The 22,623-nt window shown below is 46.5% G+C and overlaps 1 protein-coding gene and 1 pseudogene across 1 annotated transcript; one reads left to right on the top strand and one right to left on the bottom strand.

Annotated features, from left to right (window-relative positions):
* Positions 1–10,708: 10,708 nt before the first annotated feature.
* On the top strand, positions 10,709–11,644 carry LOC147703359 (uncharacterized; annotated as a pseudogene).
* Positions 11,645–18,701: 7,057 nt separating this feature from the next.
* PFN3 (profilin 3) lies at positions 18,702–19,115 on the bottom strand. The gene has a single exon (XM_086928910.1). It carries the CDS (start codon positions 19,113–19,115, stop codon positions 18,702–18,704), a length of 414 nt encoding a protein of 137 aa, XP_086785036.1.
* Positions 19,116–22,623: the final 3,508 nt, after the last annotated feature.

The raw sequence follows: 22,623 nt of genomic DNA, 5'->3' as shown, positions 1-22,623 counted from the left end.
TAAATGGTCCTGCTGGTGTTATTAGTCACTCTTTCAACCATCAAAATGTTGGGAGAGTCGGTGCTAATCTGCTTACAGCTTCCCTTTAGGTCTAAGGAGAACAAGATTAAAAGGCCTCCCTTGGCCCTCCCCATACGACTGGGAACAGCTGCTTTGGTGAAACTAGTAAACCCATCCCACCAAAGATTGGCAGAGATGTCCCAGGTTTCCTGGAGGGCAATAATGTGGTGGCCTAAAACAAAGCTTGACCATGCCTTATCCTGTCGCTTGCCGTTTAGCCCTGCTATGTTCCAACTTATCAGCTTACAGGAGTCTATGGGTGTCTTAGGTTCTGAGTACCGCACCAATGCCCCTTCAGTCACTCGTGGTGATTGGGTTGCTTCGTTAGGTCCCACTTTCGATAGGCTCTGCAGGTTATCACTGGCGAGACCCTGGATCGCACAGTGCTCAGACAGATATGGCATGGGGAGACGATCATGTCTAAATGTAGTTTGGTCTTCCTGCCCTATCTGAGGGATGGGCTCACTGGGATCTAAACCATTAATGCGTAGGCTATTCTGATCTAATTGTTGATCTATAGCATCTTTTCCCAGGTTAGTGACCTCTATATGTCAGTCACAGTCGTTTAAGTTGGACAAGACTCCATACCTGTTCCCTGTTCCAAATCCCCAGCCAAAAGGGGTGGCCACCTGACCCCATCCGTTTACTGCTGTATTCCACATAGGCTGTGGAGTATTAGGGCGCATCAAAAACTGTTCATTTCTCGGCCTGGCCATAAACCCGTTTCCCTGACCTCTATTATCATATCCCGGGGTGCTTGGTCCCCACCTATTTATATTGGGCCAATTTAGCCCCGGTGTTCTGGCCATTGGCCCAATCGGAAAGTTGTGTTGCCCTGTCCCAAGACTAATCATAGGGTGAAAGCGGTCATTATTAAATCCGGGTCTAGTTTCCCCGCCCCAGTGAGTAACTCTTGCGTTCCTTCTAGGCCTGGGGATATTAGAAGAGGTCGCAATCTGATTCTCGTTATAAAAGAATTTCAGGGTAAGGGGGATTATGGAACCGCTTCTACGTTGAGGTGGGAAGATGTTAGCAAGAATGTTTGGGAGTACCTCTGCGCTAGCAAAATGTAATACTACGCAGTCCCCTTTAAACCCTTTAGCCAAAGCAGTCATGCGAAGCCCCAGAAGAATGGGTGCCTTAGCACCCTAAATTTTGAGACCAGCTATAGAGCAGCCCAATTATGTATAGCAGCGGTTCTTAACTTGTGGTCTTGGGACCCCTGAGGGTCTGTGAAGCCTACTCAGAGAGTCCATAACTGCTTAGAAAATTAAATAATATTAACAGAGTAATAAAGGGTGTATATGTAAAGAAGCAACATGTACAATTGTAATTTTTAAAGTATTGTGTAATTATGAAGGAGTTTGAAATGTGAGGCTAAAAGCTAAGATAGCTTCCTCAGATTGATTCGTGAGAGTAGTGCAAGTGCATCAACCAGAATAAAGCATGGGCGATTAGTGGCCTTAATGGAATATAGAAATGCTCCACCCTTCCTATTAGAATTAGAATTAAAAATATTATTTTAATCTTTGTTTGTGAATTAAATAAAATCTCTCAGCCCTTATGTATTTGAATGTTCGTTTCTGTATTTTTGCTGTATTGCTTTACCATTCAAATCATCTAAAAATGCTTTGGCCGGGCCCATAACTTCTATTAATGACTCATCAGGGTCCCTGAATTTCAGTAATGGGTCAGTGGGAGCAGTGCTTTACTTCTGAATAAATAAGTGGTGGGGCCCTTGTCAGGAGGCCATTGCAGCTTTCACCTCCCATTCCCCCTGCCAGTGCTGCCAGTGACAGTACTACCAGTAATACTATGCAGCACACTTCTCCAAGTGTGGCAATCCGGATTATTCCTGGCCCCCACAGCTATTTGAATGGCTTGGGCAGAAAGTATTAGTTATTTTTTAGGTATTTTGAACTAGCAAACAACTGTAGTTGTGGTGGCCTCTAAATTATACAAACAGTACAACAACGTTGCAGGTTTTTATAAGAGCCGGTGATCACAATTTAGTGCTGGTGCCGAGCACTGGAAACCACCAGCTCAAAATAAGCACTTAGTGGGGGGCCCCCGAGTTCCAGTTTTATTCAATGGGGAAACTCAAAAGTAAAAGATTAAGAACCATGGATGTATGGCAGTCGGCTGGTCCTTTCGAGAGATGGTAAAACACTGGCTTCATATGGAGAGGGCAGTTATAGGTAGCCCACTGTGAAACTTATTATCGCTACTAAAAACATGGATCCCTGGTGTGTATGTCTCAGAGATAGCACATACCATAATTAATAACTGGGATACTATTTCTAAGTCACCCAATATTACCACTTATCCCACACCATTTACACCAATACATGAGAATTCTGAGTTGGAAAGAGAGTGACTGTCTCATGATCAGAAACATATTTTCTCAGTGTAAACTCAAGACATTCAATCCATGTAAAAAGAATTCATGATAGGTAGACAGGAGTATTGTATTTGTTGCTCAAGTCAAGTATTTATTTAGCACAGTTACTTAAAACCATTGATACAGAGTATCTTATAACGTTTCAATTATAAATTACAATTTTTAAAATAGTGTAAAACAAATCACTAAAAATCAGTTCAAATCAATGGACGCCAATTGGTCTTTGCAATACATTAGTAAAATAAACTTTTGTTTAACAGCGCCCGACTTTTTTCTTTTTCGCTATAATGTTGTTCTATCCGAAGTTGGTGGCCGGAGATCAACATCTCGATTTTGTGGCATTCTCTTCTCTACTTGTCTGAAGTATTTTACCAGGCGGTAGTTCAGCTGCGTGTCCTCAGGTGCAAAACATGCCATCATAGCCTGCCTCCGTGTGTGGATACCTCTCTGATTAAAAAGTGGCTTTAAAAGCTGTTTCCGTTACTGTGTTAGTTCTTTGAACATACAGAGAGGGTGCAGCATGTTTACATGCGCTGCACCGCACAGGCGACAGATGGAATTGGATTGTTTTTTTGGCCAGTGTGGATAGTGCTTAATGCATGGTAGCAGGCCAAGTTGGTATTTTAGGAATTGAATTTTAGTAGATTTGGCAAACCCTAGGGCTAGGTATTTTTAAGCAGCGCGAAAGAGGAATAGGAGTTCAAGTTCATCCAGCCGTGCGACCTTCTGGATAGGGGTGCCTTGTCTTCGACACAGGATTGACTCTTTACTGTTTTCTTTGTTATTGTTTTGAGAAGGCAGTGACTTATAGGTGTTTAACAAAGCTCAATGAGGCCCAAGGTGGTCAAACTTGCTAGTAGGTATTTTTCCGCTAGTGATGATATTTTCTGTTGTAGTTCTGACTACAAATGCCAATTTAGGGTTCCTACTTTGTATTTTCTTACTTTGTCCCAAAAGATGACTGTCGCACATTGTCTAGCAATGGTCTGTTTTGAACACCAAACTCGAGCCTTATCTGTGCTGGAGAGACTCTTGTTGGTTGACCAAAGATTATTCTATAAACTTTTGCGACCACACCATCCAAGAGCTTGGAGTCCCTTCCCCTCTGTGCCTCACTCCCATAGGTTATTGTAGGCAGGAGTTTTGCCCGTAATACTTCAACCAATGGGGCAAGTGAGCGCCCGCTCAGTTTAGAGTTAAGATTTCTCATTGAGACTGCTAGGGCTGTTCCTGTCCTTTTGATTGTGTCCCTTTGGACTGCAAAATGCCCACCTTTGTCGAGGATCGCCCCCAAGTATTTATACTCTATTGCTGAGTCAATGCAGGTCTTGCCCCAAAACCAGACAGGTGTTTTCTTAGAATTCTTTTTGATTGACATAGTTTTGGTTTTATCCAAGTTAATATTCAGATTATTTGCCTCAGGTAGGCAGGAATTATTACAGTTCTCCCAACTGAAACGCTGGCTGTCCACTCCCCTCTAACCGAAGCAGCAACAAGGGATCTGATTGGCTAAGAGTAAATATTTCCCATGTATATAACAACGAGCGGGCGAGTCTCTATACACCTAAGGTGATAACGCAAATGAGAACTACACTCAATTGGTCTTACACAAACGGATGGGGGTAGGTCCTGTGTAGAGACACCCCACTGAACAATGGCAAGAACTCTGGTGAGATATTTCTAAAGTGACCCTGACCCTGTGGAGAACGGGTTCACGATGGTAAGTTGTAAGCAGTTCCTTTATTATACAATACAATTAAAACATGTAAAGTACCGTGACAGCTTGCTCCTAGTTCTACAACTGCTCCAAGCTAACTGTTGCACAGAGAAACCCCTCCCAACGTTCTACTTCTATTGCCACATTCTTCCCCACGCTAGACATTCTATTCCCAACCTACTACCCCTATTAACAATAACAAAAATAACCACAAATGTTAAATGAAATGCAAGATGAATGCTCATAACCATTTGATTAAATAAACATACATGACATAGTGCTGTTGAAAGAAAGTGATGCTGTTTCATCCCACTAAATAATCTTCAAGATGACTCTGTAATTTCTTCTCCCTTGCACTCCGACGCACATGTACCCCTAGGATTCTTTGAACTTCAACAACCATAAAACAATTGTCAATCGTCTCATTCTCGCGAAAACTATGTTCAACTCTTGGACACATGTCAATGTCCATCATAAAGCCATCACTCATCATGTATCCATTCACATCACCACTCGCACAACACATATTCATGCCTGTTGCCAATGCCATTGCACAGACTTACACAACACAAATTCCACACCTTTCTATCCTCAAATTTAACAGCACCACTAAAACCCCTCCCAATCCTCAAAGGATGTGACCAACGAGATGCACCCTTCTCCACGAAACCAGGTTTTCTCACTAGCACATACTGACCTACAGATATGTCAGGTATCTTCCTACTGTTGTTAAACCTGTTCCTAACCTGCGTCTGATAAGCTTCCACTCTCTTTTTAATCTGATGATCAACCTCCATCCTTTCCACAACTTCCTTCTAGTTTCTTAACCACCATGGAACAAGTTTGGAAGAAGTCTTCCTTCCCCTTAACAGCTCAAATGGCATCCTGACAGTCACAGAATGTGAGGTAATCCTATAGGACAACAACATACTTTAAAGAGCCTTCTTCCAGGGTAAAACAGACTTTATGCCAATTGAATAGCTTCCCTAATGACAATTGAAGCACTCAACCTGGCCATTATCTTCGGGATGATACAAAGACACCCTCACATGAAAGATGCAACACAACTCAAAAAATGACTGTATCTTACTTGACATGAGTTGTACACTGTTATCTGGAAAATATAATTCTCAAACACATTCTCTAAAAAAAACATCTTCCAGGAAATCAATAAGCACTTCAGTGGTGACATTACCATCCAAACAAACTTCCAATCATTTAGAATAGTAATCAATGAGCACAATGGAATAAGCTACTTTGAATGGTAATGTAGCGAAAGGTCCCATAAAATCAATAGCTAAATTCTGCCATGGTCCATCTGGCAATTCCACAGATTGTAAAGGTACAACTGTAGGTTTAACCACGTTGTCACTTGAGCTACAAGCGCTACAATTCCTCAACCATTGATCACCCATAGCATCCAGCCCTGGCTACCAAAAATTATCGTTGATTTTCCTTCTAGTTCTTGACATCCCTCAATGTCTTTCATGGCGCAGTTTGATAATACTTCCTTGACCCAATTTGGAGGTATAATTTTATCTTGTTTCAAAATAATGTCATTACATACAGATAATTCATCCTTCACCTTCCAGAACATACTGCACTCACCTTGAAACCGACACTCAGGTGGCCATCCTTCTAAAATATAATTTTTGATAGCCAGCAATACCCCATCCTTCTCCATCTCCTGCATCCATATCGCTTCAGAGCAACCCCAGACCATGTTCTGCTTTCATGCGCTTGCCACACAGAACACCAACATAAATGAAAGCCACATTCACTCTCATGTATTGATTAAACAACTATTGCCTGTTTCTAATGGTCGATGTGGCAAACCAGCTGCAACACAATTATCCTTGCCCAGAATGAATACAATATCATAATGGTACATTTGTAATTTTGAAGCTAAACGTGCTTATCGTGGAGTGACCATAAGTTCTCCACCTTTGTAGCATAATTCTCCTTAAAACGAGAATAACATTCTGTTAGGCCTAGGAAGGAAATCATTGTTCCTTACATTCAGGTTCTGGAGCATTCACAATGGCTTCTACATGGCTAATCTTTGGCCGGATACCTTTTTCAGATATAACAGGACCCAGGTATTCCACCTTCTGTTTACCAAAACTACATTTTTCCTCCTTCACTGTTAAGCCATTTTGCATCAGAGCAGATAATATTTTTCTCCGATTTCCATCAAGCTCACTTTTGTTCTTCCCAAATATTAGGATGTCATCCTGAAATACCTTTGCTCCTATGTTCTAAAAAATCCTAGGCATTCCCTTCTGGAAGACAGCAGAAGTGCTTGCCAGACCAAACAGCATCCTTTTATACTGGAACATACCCTCTGTTGTCATGAATGCAGTGCAAAGCCTTGAGTCATTATCAAATTAAATTTGGTGGTACGCATTGGCCAGATCAATTGTTGTAAACACTGTAGCCTCTCTAATGGATAACACCAAATCCTGTAGATTAGCTAATAGAAATGCATCCATCCAAATGGCTTCATTAAGACATCTCAAGTCCACACATAGTTTCAAATCCCCATTGGACTTGAGTGAAATCATGACAGGAGACAACCAGTCTGAACTCTCAATGGGTTGAATAATATTTTTTCTCACATAAATCATGCAGAATTTCTCTCAATTTCAATCTATAATTCAAAGGCACATTCCTCAATGTTTGCCTTACAGGTAAAACATTCTCACACAAAATTATTTTATGCTCAAAACATTTTAATCTACCTACCTGACTGGAACAACACACTAGGGAATTCTTCTTTCAACTTTGCGCACTCCATGGTATTTACAGTTGATATATTTTGTTAATCACTTACAGAATACTAAGGGTATTAACATTGGGATCCACTTTTATGCCAAAGTCCACGTTATGGGGCATCTTAGGATCATGGCACCTTTATCGGCCTCATAAGCCTTCCCAAAACAATTTCTGGCACCAAATTCCAATTCTGCTTGCATAACCCCCGCCATCGCAATTCTATAGCCAGAATAACTGCCATGATTTTCAATGGTTGCAGCTAGCAACCTGTGTACATTTTTCTGACACCTCAATACTTCTTTCAAAATCAACTGCTGCTTTTAATGACAATTCACGACATGGTCATAGTTTCTCCTGAATCTTCATGGATGTAGTTTTCATCAACAATTGATCCCTCAACACTTGCTCATACAACATACACTCAAATGCAATGTGAATTAGTCGCAAAAAGTTTAATGACTCTAAATAAGAAGTTTCAATAAATGAAATAGCAGTAATAAATGAATGGTGTGTCAATCACTGGAACCTTACAGAACAGTAAAAAGAAAGCCCTGTAGAACTTTGCTCCGGTTCTACCTTACAAGCATGTTATCCAGCATCTGCGCGTACAGCATGCAATCCTTCAAGCAAGAATTGGGCAGCACACCGAAAAGATACATCTGAACCCTGATAGTTGTATTCTCCAGGCACTGATTAAATGAAGGACTGAATTCCGTAGGCCCCCCCAGCTCTGATCACCTAACCATCATGGAAAGGTTCAGAAGGAAACGGACACGCAGGAAGTACCTTTGACGCTTGGTTGCTTAGCGATATAAGCAAAGCCAATCAATGAGTATGTGTTGCCAAGAAACTACAAGCAACAGTGAGTGGGTAAGATGCCTAAAGACATCTCACGCACCTTCTTACAGACCAACTCAGAGAGTCAAGTAAACACTTATAGGCCTACTCAGACTTTCAAGCACCCAGTCACAGACCCACTCAGTGACTTATGCAACCACTCACAGACCCACTCAGAGACTGATGTGCCCACTCACAGATCTTCTCAGAGACTTATGCACCCACTCACAAACTCACTGAGAGACTCATGCACACACTCACAAACCCCCTCAGATATTGATGCACCCACTCACAGACCCATACAGAGAATCACACACCCAATCACAGACAGTTATGCACCCTCTTGCAGACCCACTGATAGACTTAAGCACCCACTCACAGATCCACCCAGAGACTCATGCACCCACTCACAGAACCACTGACACACTCCTGCACTCACTCACAGACCCACTCACAGACTGATGCACACTCACAGACCCACTCACACACTAAAGCATCCACTCATGCACCCACTCAGAGACTTGTGTACCCACTCACAGACCCGCTCAGAGACTTACACACCCACTTACAGACCCACTCATACACTCATGCACTCACTCAGAGACCCACTCAGAGTCTCATGTACCCAGTCACAGACCCACTCAGAGACTCACACACCCACTCACAGACCCACTCAGAGACATCATGTTTATAACAAAGATTTGAGTATAGGAGATTGGGTTATGGTTAGAAATTCAGGAAAAGTTTATAAAGGTAATTCAAATTTTTCTTTGCCAGTGCAAGTTGTGAGAGTTACCAAAGCTTCCATTTTATTAGAAGGTAAAGGTTGGTGGAATAGAAGGCAACGGATCAAAATCACCTCTGCAAAAGTTAACACTATTAAATGTAGGAGATATGTAGACATTGAATCTGATTGGCAAACCTGGTTGACACCAAAAAAAGAAGTGGGCAATTGTGATATTGATGTTCAAGTACCCGTGAAGACTGCCAATGATATATTTGGCAACACAAGTTTCTCTCATTCATAGGTGGTGAAAATAGTACCAAGTAGGTTTAAAGACTATGGAGCATATGCATCAACATTCGGTAATACATGTCGGTTATAGCGAAAAATAAGGAATCGCTATTAAGGACATGCAAACCGCGACGCATCAAACTATTCGGTAAAAATTACCGAATCGGTAAAAATCGCTATTAAATAGCAAAAGTACGCCTGCAAAAGTAGCAAATACCGAGTTAGCTAATACCGAATTGGGATTAGTGAATCCGGTATTGGCGACTTCGGTAATAGCGAAAACGGGAAAATTACGCGACGCTTCGGAAGCAGGCCGATGACATCACAACCAGGAAGTAGGACAGCCACGCTGCATTCTGTGGTCGGAGTAGCACAGAGGAGGAGGCAGAGCACAGGAGCTGAGTACCCAGACAGAACCAGTAGCAACCAGGACAAGGCAAGCAGGACAAGATGGAGAAGGAGGCCCCCTAGCAGGGAAAGGACACACACCGAAAGCGAAAACGCAAGTTTTCTGAGAAGGAGCTGGAAATCCTAATAGAGTGTGTGACCAGCAACAATGACCGACTGTTTGGGAAGTTGTCGCGGAAGGTGGCAGAGGCAGAAAAACGAAAGATGTGGCTGCGCATCAAGGACAAGGTAAATGCCTGCGGAGTCAGCCACCGCAGCATCAACGACTTAAAAAAATGAGGGCCAAGGAGAAGATTGCGCAGAGGGTCAAGGATGCTGCTGGCACAGGAGGGGGCACATCCAATGTGACGCCTAACACAGCCCTGGAGGATCTAGTGGAGTCCACCTAGTGTTGTTTTGGCATCTTGCGGGGCCTTCAACCCGTATTAAAATTCTTTGACGCGAAAACTAGGCAACTTGTTATCCAGGCCACCGTGATGTCACGCCTTGATTATGCCAACGCCCTTCTATTGGGCTTAAATCAGGCGGAACTTACCCGCCTACAGCGGGTACAGAACGCAGCAGCAAGAGCGATCGTGGGATTGCCCAGATTTTGCTCTACGGCCAATACCTTGCGCTCGCTGCATTGGCTCCCGATCGCTCGGAGAATTCAGTTTAAGGTCCTTTGTCTTGCTTTTAAAATTATTAAGGGAGCACCTGCCTTGATTCTTGCTAACCTTCTGTCTCGTTACACCCTGGGCCGTGCCCTGCGATCCTCTGATCTGCAACTAGCGGTTGTTCCCCGGTTCAAGCGCTGCCGGGCCGGCGGCCGTTCATTTCAAGTCCGTGCCGCCGTATTATGGAATTCTCTTCCTTTTGAGATTCGGGCACTCGGTGATCTGCTTTCCTTTCGGCGGGCAGTAAAAACCTTTTTATTTTCTTAGCCCCCTTGTTTTCTTTCGTGCCTTGTTGTGTTGTGCTGCTACCTGGCGGGCGCCAGGACGCTCCTTTGCTGGAGCATCTGTGCGCCTTATAAATTAGCGTAACATAACATAACATAACATAACACCATAGAACCGGAAGCTGTTGTGGGGGTCACACGTCTGGACACCTCTGGTGCTGCGGAAGGAGGACAAGGTAAGAAGCATGGCAGCGTAACAATGCAGCGTGTACTAAGTCCCTGCCCAATCCCCCATGCCAGACCCAGTGCACATGTAGCGTCGCCCTAAACACATACCCTCACCACTGTGTTGCACCATGGGAGTTGTAGTCAATACATGAATGGGTGCATGTCAGAGGCCAGAGATGAATACAGCAGCAAAGGGCCAAATGTCAGTCAGAAAAAGTAATTTATTGTGAGATGCCAAAGCTATTTTCACATACTAAACCATGATAATAACTATGCACTGTTTCACACACAGATGCATCCCCCATCGATTCTGACGACAGTGCCCGCCTCGTCATCTCAGAGACGCCAGTGTTGTCAGATGCAGAGTGCTCACAGGGAGCTGAAGCCATGTCTTCCCCTTCACCACCACGGCGGACAACACCTCCACCATCCCTGCGGTTCAAGACACCACCACCACCACCACCATCCTCACGGTCCAAGACACCACCACCACCACCATCCTCGCGGTCCAAGACACCACCACCACCAGTGCGGGCCACTCCGCAGAGCCGCAGAGCAGATGTTCCCTCCCTGCCCGTGATGGAGTCGGATCACAGTTCAGCACCCCCAAATGATCCACGCCAGCCTGTCGTCACTCCAACCAGCCAAACTGCAGCACAACAGCGCATCAGGCAGAGGGCTGTGCCGCCGGGTCAGGCTGCTGCAAGACCAGGCGATCTGTCCGAAGGGTACGGAGTTGTGGAGACCCGGATGCTGCATGTCCAGCGCCTGCAGGGGAGACACATGGGTGCCATGAAACTCTCCATGACCAAACTTTGCAACAAACTAGGCAACATGAATGACACTGTGCGTGAGCACACCACTGCCGTAGCTGCCAGCAACAATGAAATCAAGCTTTGCCTGCAAGAACTGACACGTGCCGTAGTCGCAGGCCAACAGAGTGAACGCCGGCATCACAGGCAGATCATGCTGGCAGTGAATTCAACTAACAAGGCCATTAATAAGCTGTGCAACAGCACAGCTGTGCTGTCCCGCAGGTCCGTGTCCCTGCAAGTGGACCTAGGTCATTATTGTGGGGATGTGGCAAAGGCCCTTGAGAGGGTGACCACTGCAGTGGAGCAACTGTAGCCTGGGTCAGCCAGTGTCAGCAGTCTGGGAGCGGAAGAGGGGAGTGAGGCAGCCTCCAGTGTCAGCAGCGTCTCCCTGTCGGACACCAGCGGGAGGAGGCGCGGTGGCCGCAATGCAACTGCCACAGACTCCCATCGTGTAGAACCCGAGGAGTCACAGGACAAGAGACTGGGGGTACGCGGCAAACGGAAGTGAATATATGGCAAAGTCACACTGTCCTTGGTGACGTAACCATGGCCAGACTAAAGTGCCGCACGCATCACCCGTTCTGAGAAGGGACAATTTAAGTTTGACTTTAACTGCAGCAGCAGCATGTTTGTGTTACGTATATCTGCACCAGTCAGGTGTCCATGCCCATTAAACCCTTGCAAATCTGATCCTGTTGTCAAGTCACTCTCTTACCTGTCTCAGAAATGATTCCGTGTGATGTATGTCCGCCTCCGTTGCCCTTCAGCTGTGTTGGGCACATGCACCTGTCGGTGTTGGGGGGGTGGTTGCTGTGCATGTAGTTCATCCTCTCCGTCCACCTCTATGGGTATCCCCCTGCGTGTGGCGATGTTGTGCAGGATGGCACACACAGCAATGATCTGGCAGCAGGTCACTGGGTCGTACTGCAAGGCACCTCCAGTCTTGTGCAGTATTCGGAAGCGGCTCTTAAGGATGCCGAATGTACGCTCAACCACATTCCTTGTGCTGATGTGTGCTCTGTTGTAGCGCTGCTCTTGCGGTGTAGCTGGGTTGAGGTAGGGAGTGAGTAGATATTCACGCAATGCGTATTCGCTGTCACCTGCAGGATGGGGAGAGAATGGTCATCAGCATGATTGCAAATATACATGTGTGGATGGAGTGGATGGAGAGTACGATGATGCATCAATATGTACCTAGTAGGTGTCCCTCTCCAAATTCACCGTTGATCAGGCGCCTGTGGAGGCCACAGTGACGGAATATGTAAGCGTTGTGTGTGCTCCCGGGGAATTGGGCTACAAGGTCCGTAATGATGTACTTGGCATTGCACACCACCTGCACATTTATAGAGTGATATGACTTCAGGTTGCGGAATATGTATTCGGTGGCTGATGGAGGACAGATGGGGACATGCGTGCAGTCAACACACCCTATGACATGGGGGAATTGTGCCACCTGGTAGAACTCCCTTTTGGTGCGGGTCAGCTGCTGGGGGGTTGTGGGGAAGGTGATGTGGCGATTTATTAATGTCAGCATGGCCTCTAGGAACCGGTGGAAGAAGCGTGATAAAGCGCTTTGCGACACGCCTCCAGTCTCAGCTATTACCCCCTGGAAGCTTCCAGACGCAAGCAGGTGCAGGCAGCATAGGACCTGCACATGGGCTGGTATGGCGTTGGTCCTACGGGTCTCGTGCTGCAGTAATGGTTCCAGGTCTGCTATTAGGCGCATTATCATGTCACGGTTGAGTCTATACTTGTGGTACACCTGTTCCTCGGTCTGCCCCAGCAAAGTGATGCGCACCCGGAAGATCCTGTCCTGGATTATCCTCCTGCGCTGGGCCTGGGCGTTGATCCTCCTCCTCCTAGCAAGCACGTAGAGGGCAGCCATTTTGGTTGACATGTGGGGTTTCCCAGGGCATTTATGAAGGGTTACTGATTGTCAGCACCTGCTGATGGGGTTTACATTTTTTTTCTGTCCTTCAGTTTACTTTACCTCCTGATTGTGATTCCTCTTATTTTGCTCATGCTAAATAGCGATTTTTGGGGTTTTCGGTATTAGCGACTTTTCATGCATACCATTGCGATTCGTTAATAGCGATTCGGTATTTCCGAAGTCAGCTTTGGGGTTCGGTTATTCTGATTGTCTGTTTAGCGATTCGGTAATTTACCGTGGGGGGTTTTTAGCGATATTTTATTTTTTACCGATTTATTGTTTGATGCATAGCATTTTCTGGTTTTGCGTTCGGTATCGGCCTGTTTTACCGATTCGGTGTTTTACCGGGAGGTATTTTCGTTGATGCATCTGCCAGCAAGTATTGTATTAAGATAATGTTTATTTTGCTATAAGGAGGGAGGTGTGGTAAGATGCCATTTAGAAGTAGATTGTAGGATTTGGACTGTTTGTTAGGAACTTTCTCTTCTTCAGGTTCTGACAGTGACCGGTATGTCAGTTGCTGCCAGGACATCAGGAGAGTTGGTTGTGCCATGTTGTGGCACTACATGTCAGAATAAAACTCACGCTCCATTACTACTTTGTGTGAAGATCACCTTTACAATTGCACTGTCAGTCAGGAGTTGGGAAATAGTGGAATGCTTTGAGTCACTGACTGAGCCCAGTCAGCTGAAGTTGTGCAAGACTTAAGAGTGTTGTGTTGGACTGTATGTGGGGGGGGGGGGCTTTTTTCATGGAATTTTCACTCCGTTCATGGATCTTCGTGACCAGGGTATTGAGGGGTTATCAGATTGATTATGTTCTTGAGGTTTTACCTTATGACTGTGGTGGTAAGGGTGTTGTACCCGAGGTGTAAGGTGACCTGAGTGAATAAGATGTTGCTGTGGAGTGGCTTATGTGTGTGCTTGCTGTTGTGCCCTCCGCCTACTATAGTAGGAGTGTTTCCTGGTGTGTTGATGTGTAGTCTCTCAGGCCCATGCATGAGTTAAGCGGTGTATGGTGCATGTGATGCAAGAGCATGGAATGTGCCCTCTCATCTGGTGCCACAACAGATTGGCTGACCAGACAGCATAGATCTGGAGAATGAGCAACTTACATTGAGCTCCTGGTGGGGTTTCCACCTGTAACTTATGCTTGAAGTAAAGTTGCTAAAGGACCCTTCTGTCTAAGTGTCTTCCCTGCTTTTCACCAGTAACCTGCATTACAAAATCTTTTACAACACAAATCTTTTTACAATTTAGAGAGATAAAAAATTTCCAGAATTATAGCTATCATTTTGGTGAAGTGTTGCTTCACAGCGGGGGGAGGGTTGGCGTCCAGTATGGTAATGTAACATTTAATCCATTTAGAGATTTACGATTTGTGATTTGAGGGGACACAGTGTAGTTCTCGGTGATATTGCTTGTTAGAGTGGTAAGAAAAAGATATGATCAAGCATTGGCAAAGCCAATAGCTCTCACCTATGCAAGAGCTATTGGCTTTGCCAATGTGTTTTAGCCATATTGTACACCTGCATGGCAGCTGTTCAGCATAGCTAAATGTTAGTGGTGTAGAGGAGAGTGGTGTGCAGTAGCATAGGGTGGAATGGCAATCAGTGGAGTAGAGTGTTGTAGAGTGGAGTGGCAGAGAGTGTTATGCATTAGAGTGGCATAGTGTGAGTCGCGTAGAGTGACATACACTAGAGTGGCATAGAGTAGAGTGTAGTGGTGTAGAATGCAGGTACACAGAGTGCAGTTCTGTAGAGTACATTGGCATACAGTGCACTGGTTAAAAGTAGAGTGGCATAGAGTGCAGTGGCATTGAATTCAGTGGCGTACAATGCAGCTTCATAGAACATGGTGGCATAGATTATAGTGGTGCATAGTAGAGTGAAGTTGGGCGGAGTGCAGTGGTGCAGAGTGCAGTGGCACAGAGTGGAGAGGTACAGAGTAAAGTAGAGTGGCACAGAGTGCAGAGGCATAGAATGCATTGTCGTACAGTAAAGTGGTGTAGAGTGGAGTGGCGTAGCGTTGAATGATGCATAGGGCAGTGGTAAAGTGTAGAGTCGAGTGGCATAGAGTGCAGTGGTGCAGAATTGTGCAGAGTAGAGTATAGTGCCATAGAGTGCGGTGGTATATAGTGATATAGTGTAGAGTGGAGTAGTGTAAAGTGGAGTAGTGCAGAGTAAAGTGGCGGAGAGTTTGGTAGCGGACAGTGCAGTGTTGCAGAGTAAAGTGTCAAAGTGCAGTGGTGTAGAGGAGAGTGGCATAGAGTACAGTGCTGCAGAGTAGAGTGAAGCTGCATAGAGTTGAGTAATGCAGAGTGGAGTAGAGTGCCATAGAGTGCAGTGGCGTAGAGTAGATTTTTTCAGAGTAGAGTGAAGTGGGATAGAGTGGAGTGGTGCAGGGTAGAGTGCAGAATTACTTACGCTTTATTTAAATGTTGTTGTGTGGTAGAAAAAAAACCTTGTTCGTACCCCCATGATCCTGCAAGATTGTCACATAAATCCTCTCACTTTGAAGTCAGAAAAAGAAGTAAACAATAGCCCTCAGAAGACAAAGCCTGACATTTGGCCTCAGTCTTTGAATGCACAGGATATGTGACAAGATAAGAACAAGATTTACAGGCCTGCTTACAGAAAGGGAGCACTCGGAAGAATACTATAAATAAGGTTTGTATAAGGAAAGGTAAGAAATCAAGTAGGACAGCCAAAAACAAATAAAGCCAGCAAATGCAAAGTAAGAAAATGTGACTTACAAACCACAAAGCCAATGTAAAGCATGGGCAGAATCCATTACGAGGTCAACTTTCTGAATACCCCCAAATGTATTTAACAAACCAGACAGCTGCACTGTCTGGTAGGCTGTGACCTAAAAAGTGCATCAGGGAAGAGAACAGAAATAGAGACATCGGGTGGTGGGCAGGAGGTCCCAGCACTGTAAGGGAGGAGGTGGAGAGAGGCAAAAATAAGAGTGAACTTTCACTTTCGGGTTAAAAAGAGATCTTCCATTTTGTTAGCGCTCCAGGTATCCACAGAGGGTGTGGCGCCTGAGTAAGGGAGTGCATGTGTGGTGTCCCGCCCAAATTTCTCGACTTGGGTATTCATGGGAAGCACTACATGCACAATTACACCAGTCTCTGGAGCAACACAAATGGGGCCTTCTGGTTCAGAGAGAAATGTAGTCACCCGCCAGGGGGGGGTGGGGGGGGGGTTAACTTGGAGCAGACACCCAACACAGAAAGCATGCAGCACATCCATGAGAAAACCCTGTGAGCCCTCACTCATAATGGAAATAAAATTCAGCCATGTCTGTGAAAGTTTAGGAGACTTAAATTCACATTATACTCTTGTAAGCTATATCAGTGTGCATGCACAGGAATTCCTTTGTGTAAATAAGTATGAAGCCAAACAGCGAACAGGTGCACAGGTTTTTAAAGGCGGCTTTTCAGGTTCCTAGTTTTCACCCTTCACTAGCAGTTGGTTGACCTCTTAGTCACTGCCGTCAATCAAGTTGGTAACCAGTAGTAACAGTTTCCTACACTCAAAACCAGCAACCAACAGGGACATCTTAAAGATTTTGGAGGCCGTGGGCCAAACGTATTTTGGGGCCCGTGTTTGGAACCATCGCAAATTATGATTCAGTTTCTGGCTCTTTAATGTCCTCTTTGTCCAGGTCACTGACAGTGCACAGGCACACTGGTTCAAATTCTGAATGTGTTTACATGTAATATTCAGGGGTAGTGACATGTGTTTTCAAAATTGTAACCCAGCAGCAGCTCACTAATATTACTCCCATTTCTCATATGTGTGGCCCTATTTTGGTCTAAAAGAAACTATTTTATGGACTTTGCATGAAAAATAAACCCAACATTTCTCTGCAAAATGTCTGTAATAGACTCTCACACATCACTCAAGTTAAAAATAAATCAAGGGAAAATAGTATTTAAAATAATCTGTTTATGAATTATTCAAGTTCATATGGGCAAGACTCTGCAGAACAGAGCTGGCTGTATCAGGGGGCACCCTGAAAGTCAGGTGCCCTGGGTCAGAGGCCATTTTGCCCATGCCTTAAAACGTCTCTGGCATCCAACCAGTACAACTAAGTGTACCATGTGCAGAGCCAGTGCCACACCAGGAGAAATAGTGTCTAATCCATGGAACAAGTGCATCATCAGAGGAACCAGTGTACCCCTGGCAGAATCAGGGCTCCACCAGGAGAAGAAGACCTCCACCTGTGCAACCAAGGCGTCACCTAAGCAGTGGCAGCTCCTCCGCTAAGGCGGAGGAGCGTCGCCCCACTGCTTTGCAGCAGTGAAATAAAGGAAAAATAAAATGATAATAACTTGAGGTTATTATCATTTTATTTTTTCCCTGATTTGGCAGCTTTGCGGGTGGGCGGGGCTGCCCTGCTGAGGGGAGGAGTGGTTTGCACTCCCTAAGTGGGCATAAACGTTTGGCTGGACGTCTCAAGCATGCCAAAAAGTCTTGCGCACTTTGCATGTTCTCCACCCGGGCTGCATTACAGCATGGGAGGATTACAGGCCCAGGTTGCCATTCCCTGCTGAGCGCCGAACCACGGCGCTCAGACCAATCACAACGCTGCATTACAGCATTGTGTTTGGCTCAGGGGCCTCAGCCTGGGGGCTTCCTGTTCCTGCAACTCTGGCCAGGAGAGACGACGGCGGGACAGCAGGGGAGAGGTGCTGCAAGGGGGTATGTTTTCTCCCCTTTTTATACCCCCTTGCCCCACTACCCATGCCCCCGCCACCCCGATCCATGCCGGCCACTCTTGTACCTAAGAACCATGGTCCAGCAGGAGAAGTGTGTCACCAACAGAACGAGTGCAGCAGCTTGGGTATCAAGGTCCCACCAGAAGGGTCAGTGTCTAACTGGCAGAACCAGTGCATCCACCAGAGAACCACTATCCCACAGACAGAACCAGGAGAAACTGTGTCTAATTGACTGAGCTGGTAAATCGACCAGGAAACCAGGGTCCCACCACAAGAAGAAGTGTCTAGCCACTACAACCAGTACAGTAGGGTAGAGCCAGTGCACAACCAGTCACAGCAGTCTTTACCAGAAGAACCAGTGCCACCTGCAGAACAAGTATCTCACTAGCAGAACTAACATTTTACCAGTAATACTATTATTTGATAGTGGAAGCATTCCCATTCTATAGAACAGTGCCCCACCAGCACAGCCAGAGCCAAATCTGTACCAGTGGTACTGGTGCTCCAGCAGCAGAACCAGTGCAACACACCACAAAGCACCAGTGCCATATCAGATGTGAACCAGTCGCTGCAACTGCCTCTCAACTCCACCCTTCCCTCTACCCTTGTCTATTCCAGGTCTCATCGCCCTGTCCCTCTTTCTCTCTTTCAGCCCTCTCACTCCTAACCTCTAACTTAAATCCATCGCCCCTCCTGCCTTCTCGTCTCTTTTCCTCTCTTTTCCTTTTCTTTCCTGCTGCTGTCTCTGTCCCTCCCTCAGACCCACACAGACGGGACGGAGGCAGGTTCTGTTTTGATAAAGGATTACTGCCTTTTTATTGTTTTCCAAATCCGTCTTGCTTCCTAGACGGCCATCTTGCCAGCGCCATTGATCGCTGTCAGCTCGCGTGCTGCTGGGGGACAGAAGTTAACAGTCCTTAGACTTCATGGTCTTGATAATGTCGTGCACTTTCTTGTTCAGGGCACCCCCGTGCACACCCTTCTGCCCCATCATGAAGACCAGGGCCTTGGAGGTCTTGCCGATGCAAATGGAGCGGCTATCTCCGGCCTTGGAGCGCAAGTCCATCACCCAGTCACCCTCGATCATCAGGTTGTCACGGATGATGCTGCACTTCTTGCCAGCGATGGTTATACCTGTTTGGAGGAAGGTCTTTCGGTCCATCCCCACAATAACCCCCACCTCCTGAGGAGAAATGGCAGCCAGGAGCCCCCCTGGCTTGGAAGCCCAGACCGACTTATTGTCAGCGTGGCCGACAATCGCCACATCTTCTACATTCCTGTCCTTCAGGAAGGAGTTAATGTATGTTTTCCAGTCACCCATTACACCTTAGCTGTGGCCTTAAAATAAATCCAAGCCTGGTAGTGTCCGAGTGTGCTGGTGTATGGGCAATAGGCCGTTTTCTCCCTCCCGGGGTCTTGTGTATTGAGTCCCTACCAGGGAACGAAAGCGTGAGTAGAAAGCAGTTGTCCACCACCTGTGGTTTTATGTATTGAGTCTAGAAACAGTCAGGTTTGGTGGACCTGCGGTCTCTTGGGTACAAATGTGGTATTGCAGGCCTCAGGCGTGGGTGCGAGAATCCGCGGGCACTCGGTGTCAAATTTACGTCAGTTGCAGGTGCCTCTCACGTGGAGTGAGCTCCCATACGACTTTAAGTGCACCGGCCTCCCTGGCTGCCGTTTTTTTCTGTCCTGAGATTCTGTATAACTGCACTGGGGCCTAGCAGGCTTGGTCGGCCCACGTGCTTCTGTCCTGGGGCCTAAGAGTGCAGGCTTCCTGGCTGGGGGCGCGTGCGCAGCTTCCGGCCCGTGGCGTCGAGGCCTAGGAGTCCGGGCGGACGCCTTTCTCCGAGAGCTCCTGTACTGCGGCTCCTCAGTCCCCGTCGCTCTGTCATCGACAGCCGGGCATTCCAGGCACACTGAACAGTTGCTAGGACGCCCACTGTGATAGTATTGGCAGAGCAGTGATTGTGACATCCTGTTTGTGGCTCCCTTATGACATCACTTCCTATGTGCTTTGTGTGGTGCTTCGCAGTGGTCCTTTATGATGTCACTCCTGCGTTCTCTTCAGGCTGCCAGGTATCCCCGCCCAACTCCACCGTCGTACGTCTGCGCCCTTCACCATGCACATAGGGCGTGTACAGGGGATTTATGACAGAAGTTACAAATGCACCCACCATTAGAAAAAACGTGGCAAACATTTCAAGAAAAGTTGATTCTCAAAAGCGACAGTTTCTGTTGCAAGTGAGTTCTAGGCACTGTCTTGGGAGGACCTACTTCTGCAGAAGTCCCCCCTGGCCCTAAAAACCTTTCTGTCCCAGTGGAAGCTGTGAGGGAGGAGGGCATGATACTTGTATCTTTTTTTAGTATAATTATTCTTTTTCTCCCTCTGAAAACTTTCTCCGAGAAACCGATAATCATGAAATGAAGCTGGTAAAACAGCTCAGCTAGTTTATGCCCCTGCAGCCGAAATTTGGCAATCAGGTTGGGTTGAATTCTGGCCCCTTGTCCCAGTTATGACGCTGGCTCTCAAATTTTTCAAAAGTGGCCCCCTGGGGTCATTATTGTGTTTTTTTCCTGTCCCTTATGTCCGATTTTTTCAGGGGACGATGGACTAGAAAAAATACTTTAAATTGGTCACTCTAAATAGGGTAAAGTTATTCCTCAAATGGCCCCAGCTCTTTCTAGGAGGTGTAGGAATTATTTCATTGATGGAGCCAAGGGTACCTTTATTGACAGAATACTTTTGGTCCCCTAATTTCTAAATGATGTGGACGGATAGACGGTTGAGGGCAGAATACCCGGTCCTCCAACCTGTAAATCAGGCTCTTAGTAATTTGTGACAAAAAAAGACATTAGTATAAGTTTAATGTGAGTCAGATAAAAAAAATGCTGTAGCTCAGACAGGGGTGCTCCTCCACTAGGGCGGAGGAGCGTTGCCCCACTGCTTCTTGCAGTGCGAGAAGCAGAAACATAAAATGGTAATAACTTTCCGTTATTACTATTTATGTTTCGCTGTGAGCGGGTGTGTGGGCGGTGCTGCTCTGAGAGCAGGAAGGGGAGGAGTGGTGGGCCTGCTCACTCCAGAGTACGCAAAGACTTTTTGGTCGCCCCCTGGGGTTGCCCTAACCAGTCATGCACACGCTGCCTTTTCTCCATGTAGGCTGCATACCCCGTGCAACCCCCCTCCCTTTGCAACCCTGCGTGACCCCGCAACCCCCCCATCCGCGAGTCGTGCCGGCCGCGACTGATCTCAGAATGCTTAGAAATATGTAGAGAGATTCCATCTTTCCTGTAAACACCTTTAGTATACAACAAATTAAATATTGCCCTAAACATCTCCTTTCCACTGATCTCTCCTCACGTTAGATAAACAGATCAGAAGAGCTAAACTGCCTAAACTGCAGCAATGATCTTGCCCTGTGACCTTCTTTTCACCTTGGCTGATGGGTTTGGCAGGAGGCATTGAGATGTTCCAACTCACTGGTAGTAACTTATACTTCAGCATCTACATAATTTCGTTATTAATGGTCATGAGATGTCACAACTTGACCGTAACAAGGACATTACATATATGCAGGGCCACTGAAATTATGCGACTGGGGAGGGCCAAATTATGCAGCAGGGTTGAGTAAATTATTCATCAAGAAAAGCCAAATTATGCGGTGCAATGCGGCACATTTGCAATAGTATTCATTATTTCGTCATGTTTACACTTGTTGGCACTGTATGGGCATTGACTGAATCGCATTAGTACCAATTTAACAGCAAAATATAGCAATAAGCAACGGAAAGGTGACCAGTCAACCTTTGCAAAGTCTTTCCACTGGGTAGCAACATGTCGCTGCGTTTTTAGTAACTTTTGAATCGTTCAAGCTAGAAACAATTTTTGGGGGGTACAATCTGCAGATTATGCAATAAGGGATGGATTATGTGTCAAATGCGGAAAATCTATAGTTTGGCGAAAATGCTTTGGCCACACAATCACATAATTCCAGTGGCCCCAATTACAGGTTTTTATATAAGGATTGCCGGCTCCCATTTAGTACATTCCAAATTATAGTAAGAATCATCCCTCTTTTTTTCTTGTCAGCAAGCTGATTCCAGATTCTTTGACTGGTGGGTCTAGGTCTATTTCACTGTTCTATGTGTACCCTTATCTAGACAAGCTACACCTCTACTGTGGTTTCCTGGCAACTTTGGCATCTGGGAAGGTTTGTAGGGACATCAATGCAGGGTGGAAGAGGGGCGTGGCTTGGATGCTGAGGCAGCCGGCAGCGTGAGCGCCGAGCTCCGCTAAGGAACCCGGCATTTATCCTGTGGATTGGCCCCCTAGATCCCCCCCCACCCCCCACGCAACCCTGAGGGTTTGGGAACCGACAAATAGCCAGCCTGGAGGATCCCGGCGAGCTGCGGCAGCGTCCGCGGGGATTGTAGATTGAGCCCCGGGACCGCACCGGCCGCGGGGAAGGGTCCAAAATGTCGGCGCCGTCCTTTTGAGAGGCCTCCGGAAGGCGCAGCGAACGACGAACTGTTGGCGCATTGCTGGGCACCCTGGAGCGGAGCAATTAAGGTGAGACCCCGGGAGGATTGTGTTTCGGCGCACCAGCAGACACCCCGGGGGCACCAGATCGGGGACCCCTCCCCGGCGGGCGCTTCCAAGCGGCTTGGCCCCGGGTGAGAGACACTGATGTCGGCCATGAGAGGCCGGAGGCTGAGCGGCGGGGCGGCCCACGCCATCTGGCACTACTGAGGTGATTGCACTGCGGCGGCCGATCTTGGAGCTGTGGAGGCCGGGCGACGGCTGCTGGGGCGCCGGGTGGCCTTGTGGG

This window comes from Lissotriton vulgaris, chromosome 7 (genome assembly GCF_964263255.1).
Source record: "Lissotriton vulgaris chromosome 7, aLisVul1.2, whole genome shotgun sequence".
Lineage (NCBI taxonomy): Eukaryota > Metazoa > Chordata > Amphibia > Caudata > Salamandridae > Lissotriton > Lissotriton vulgaris.
Note: the sequence above shows the minus strand (reverse complement) of the source record. Positions and strands in the feature narration are given on the sequence as shown.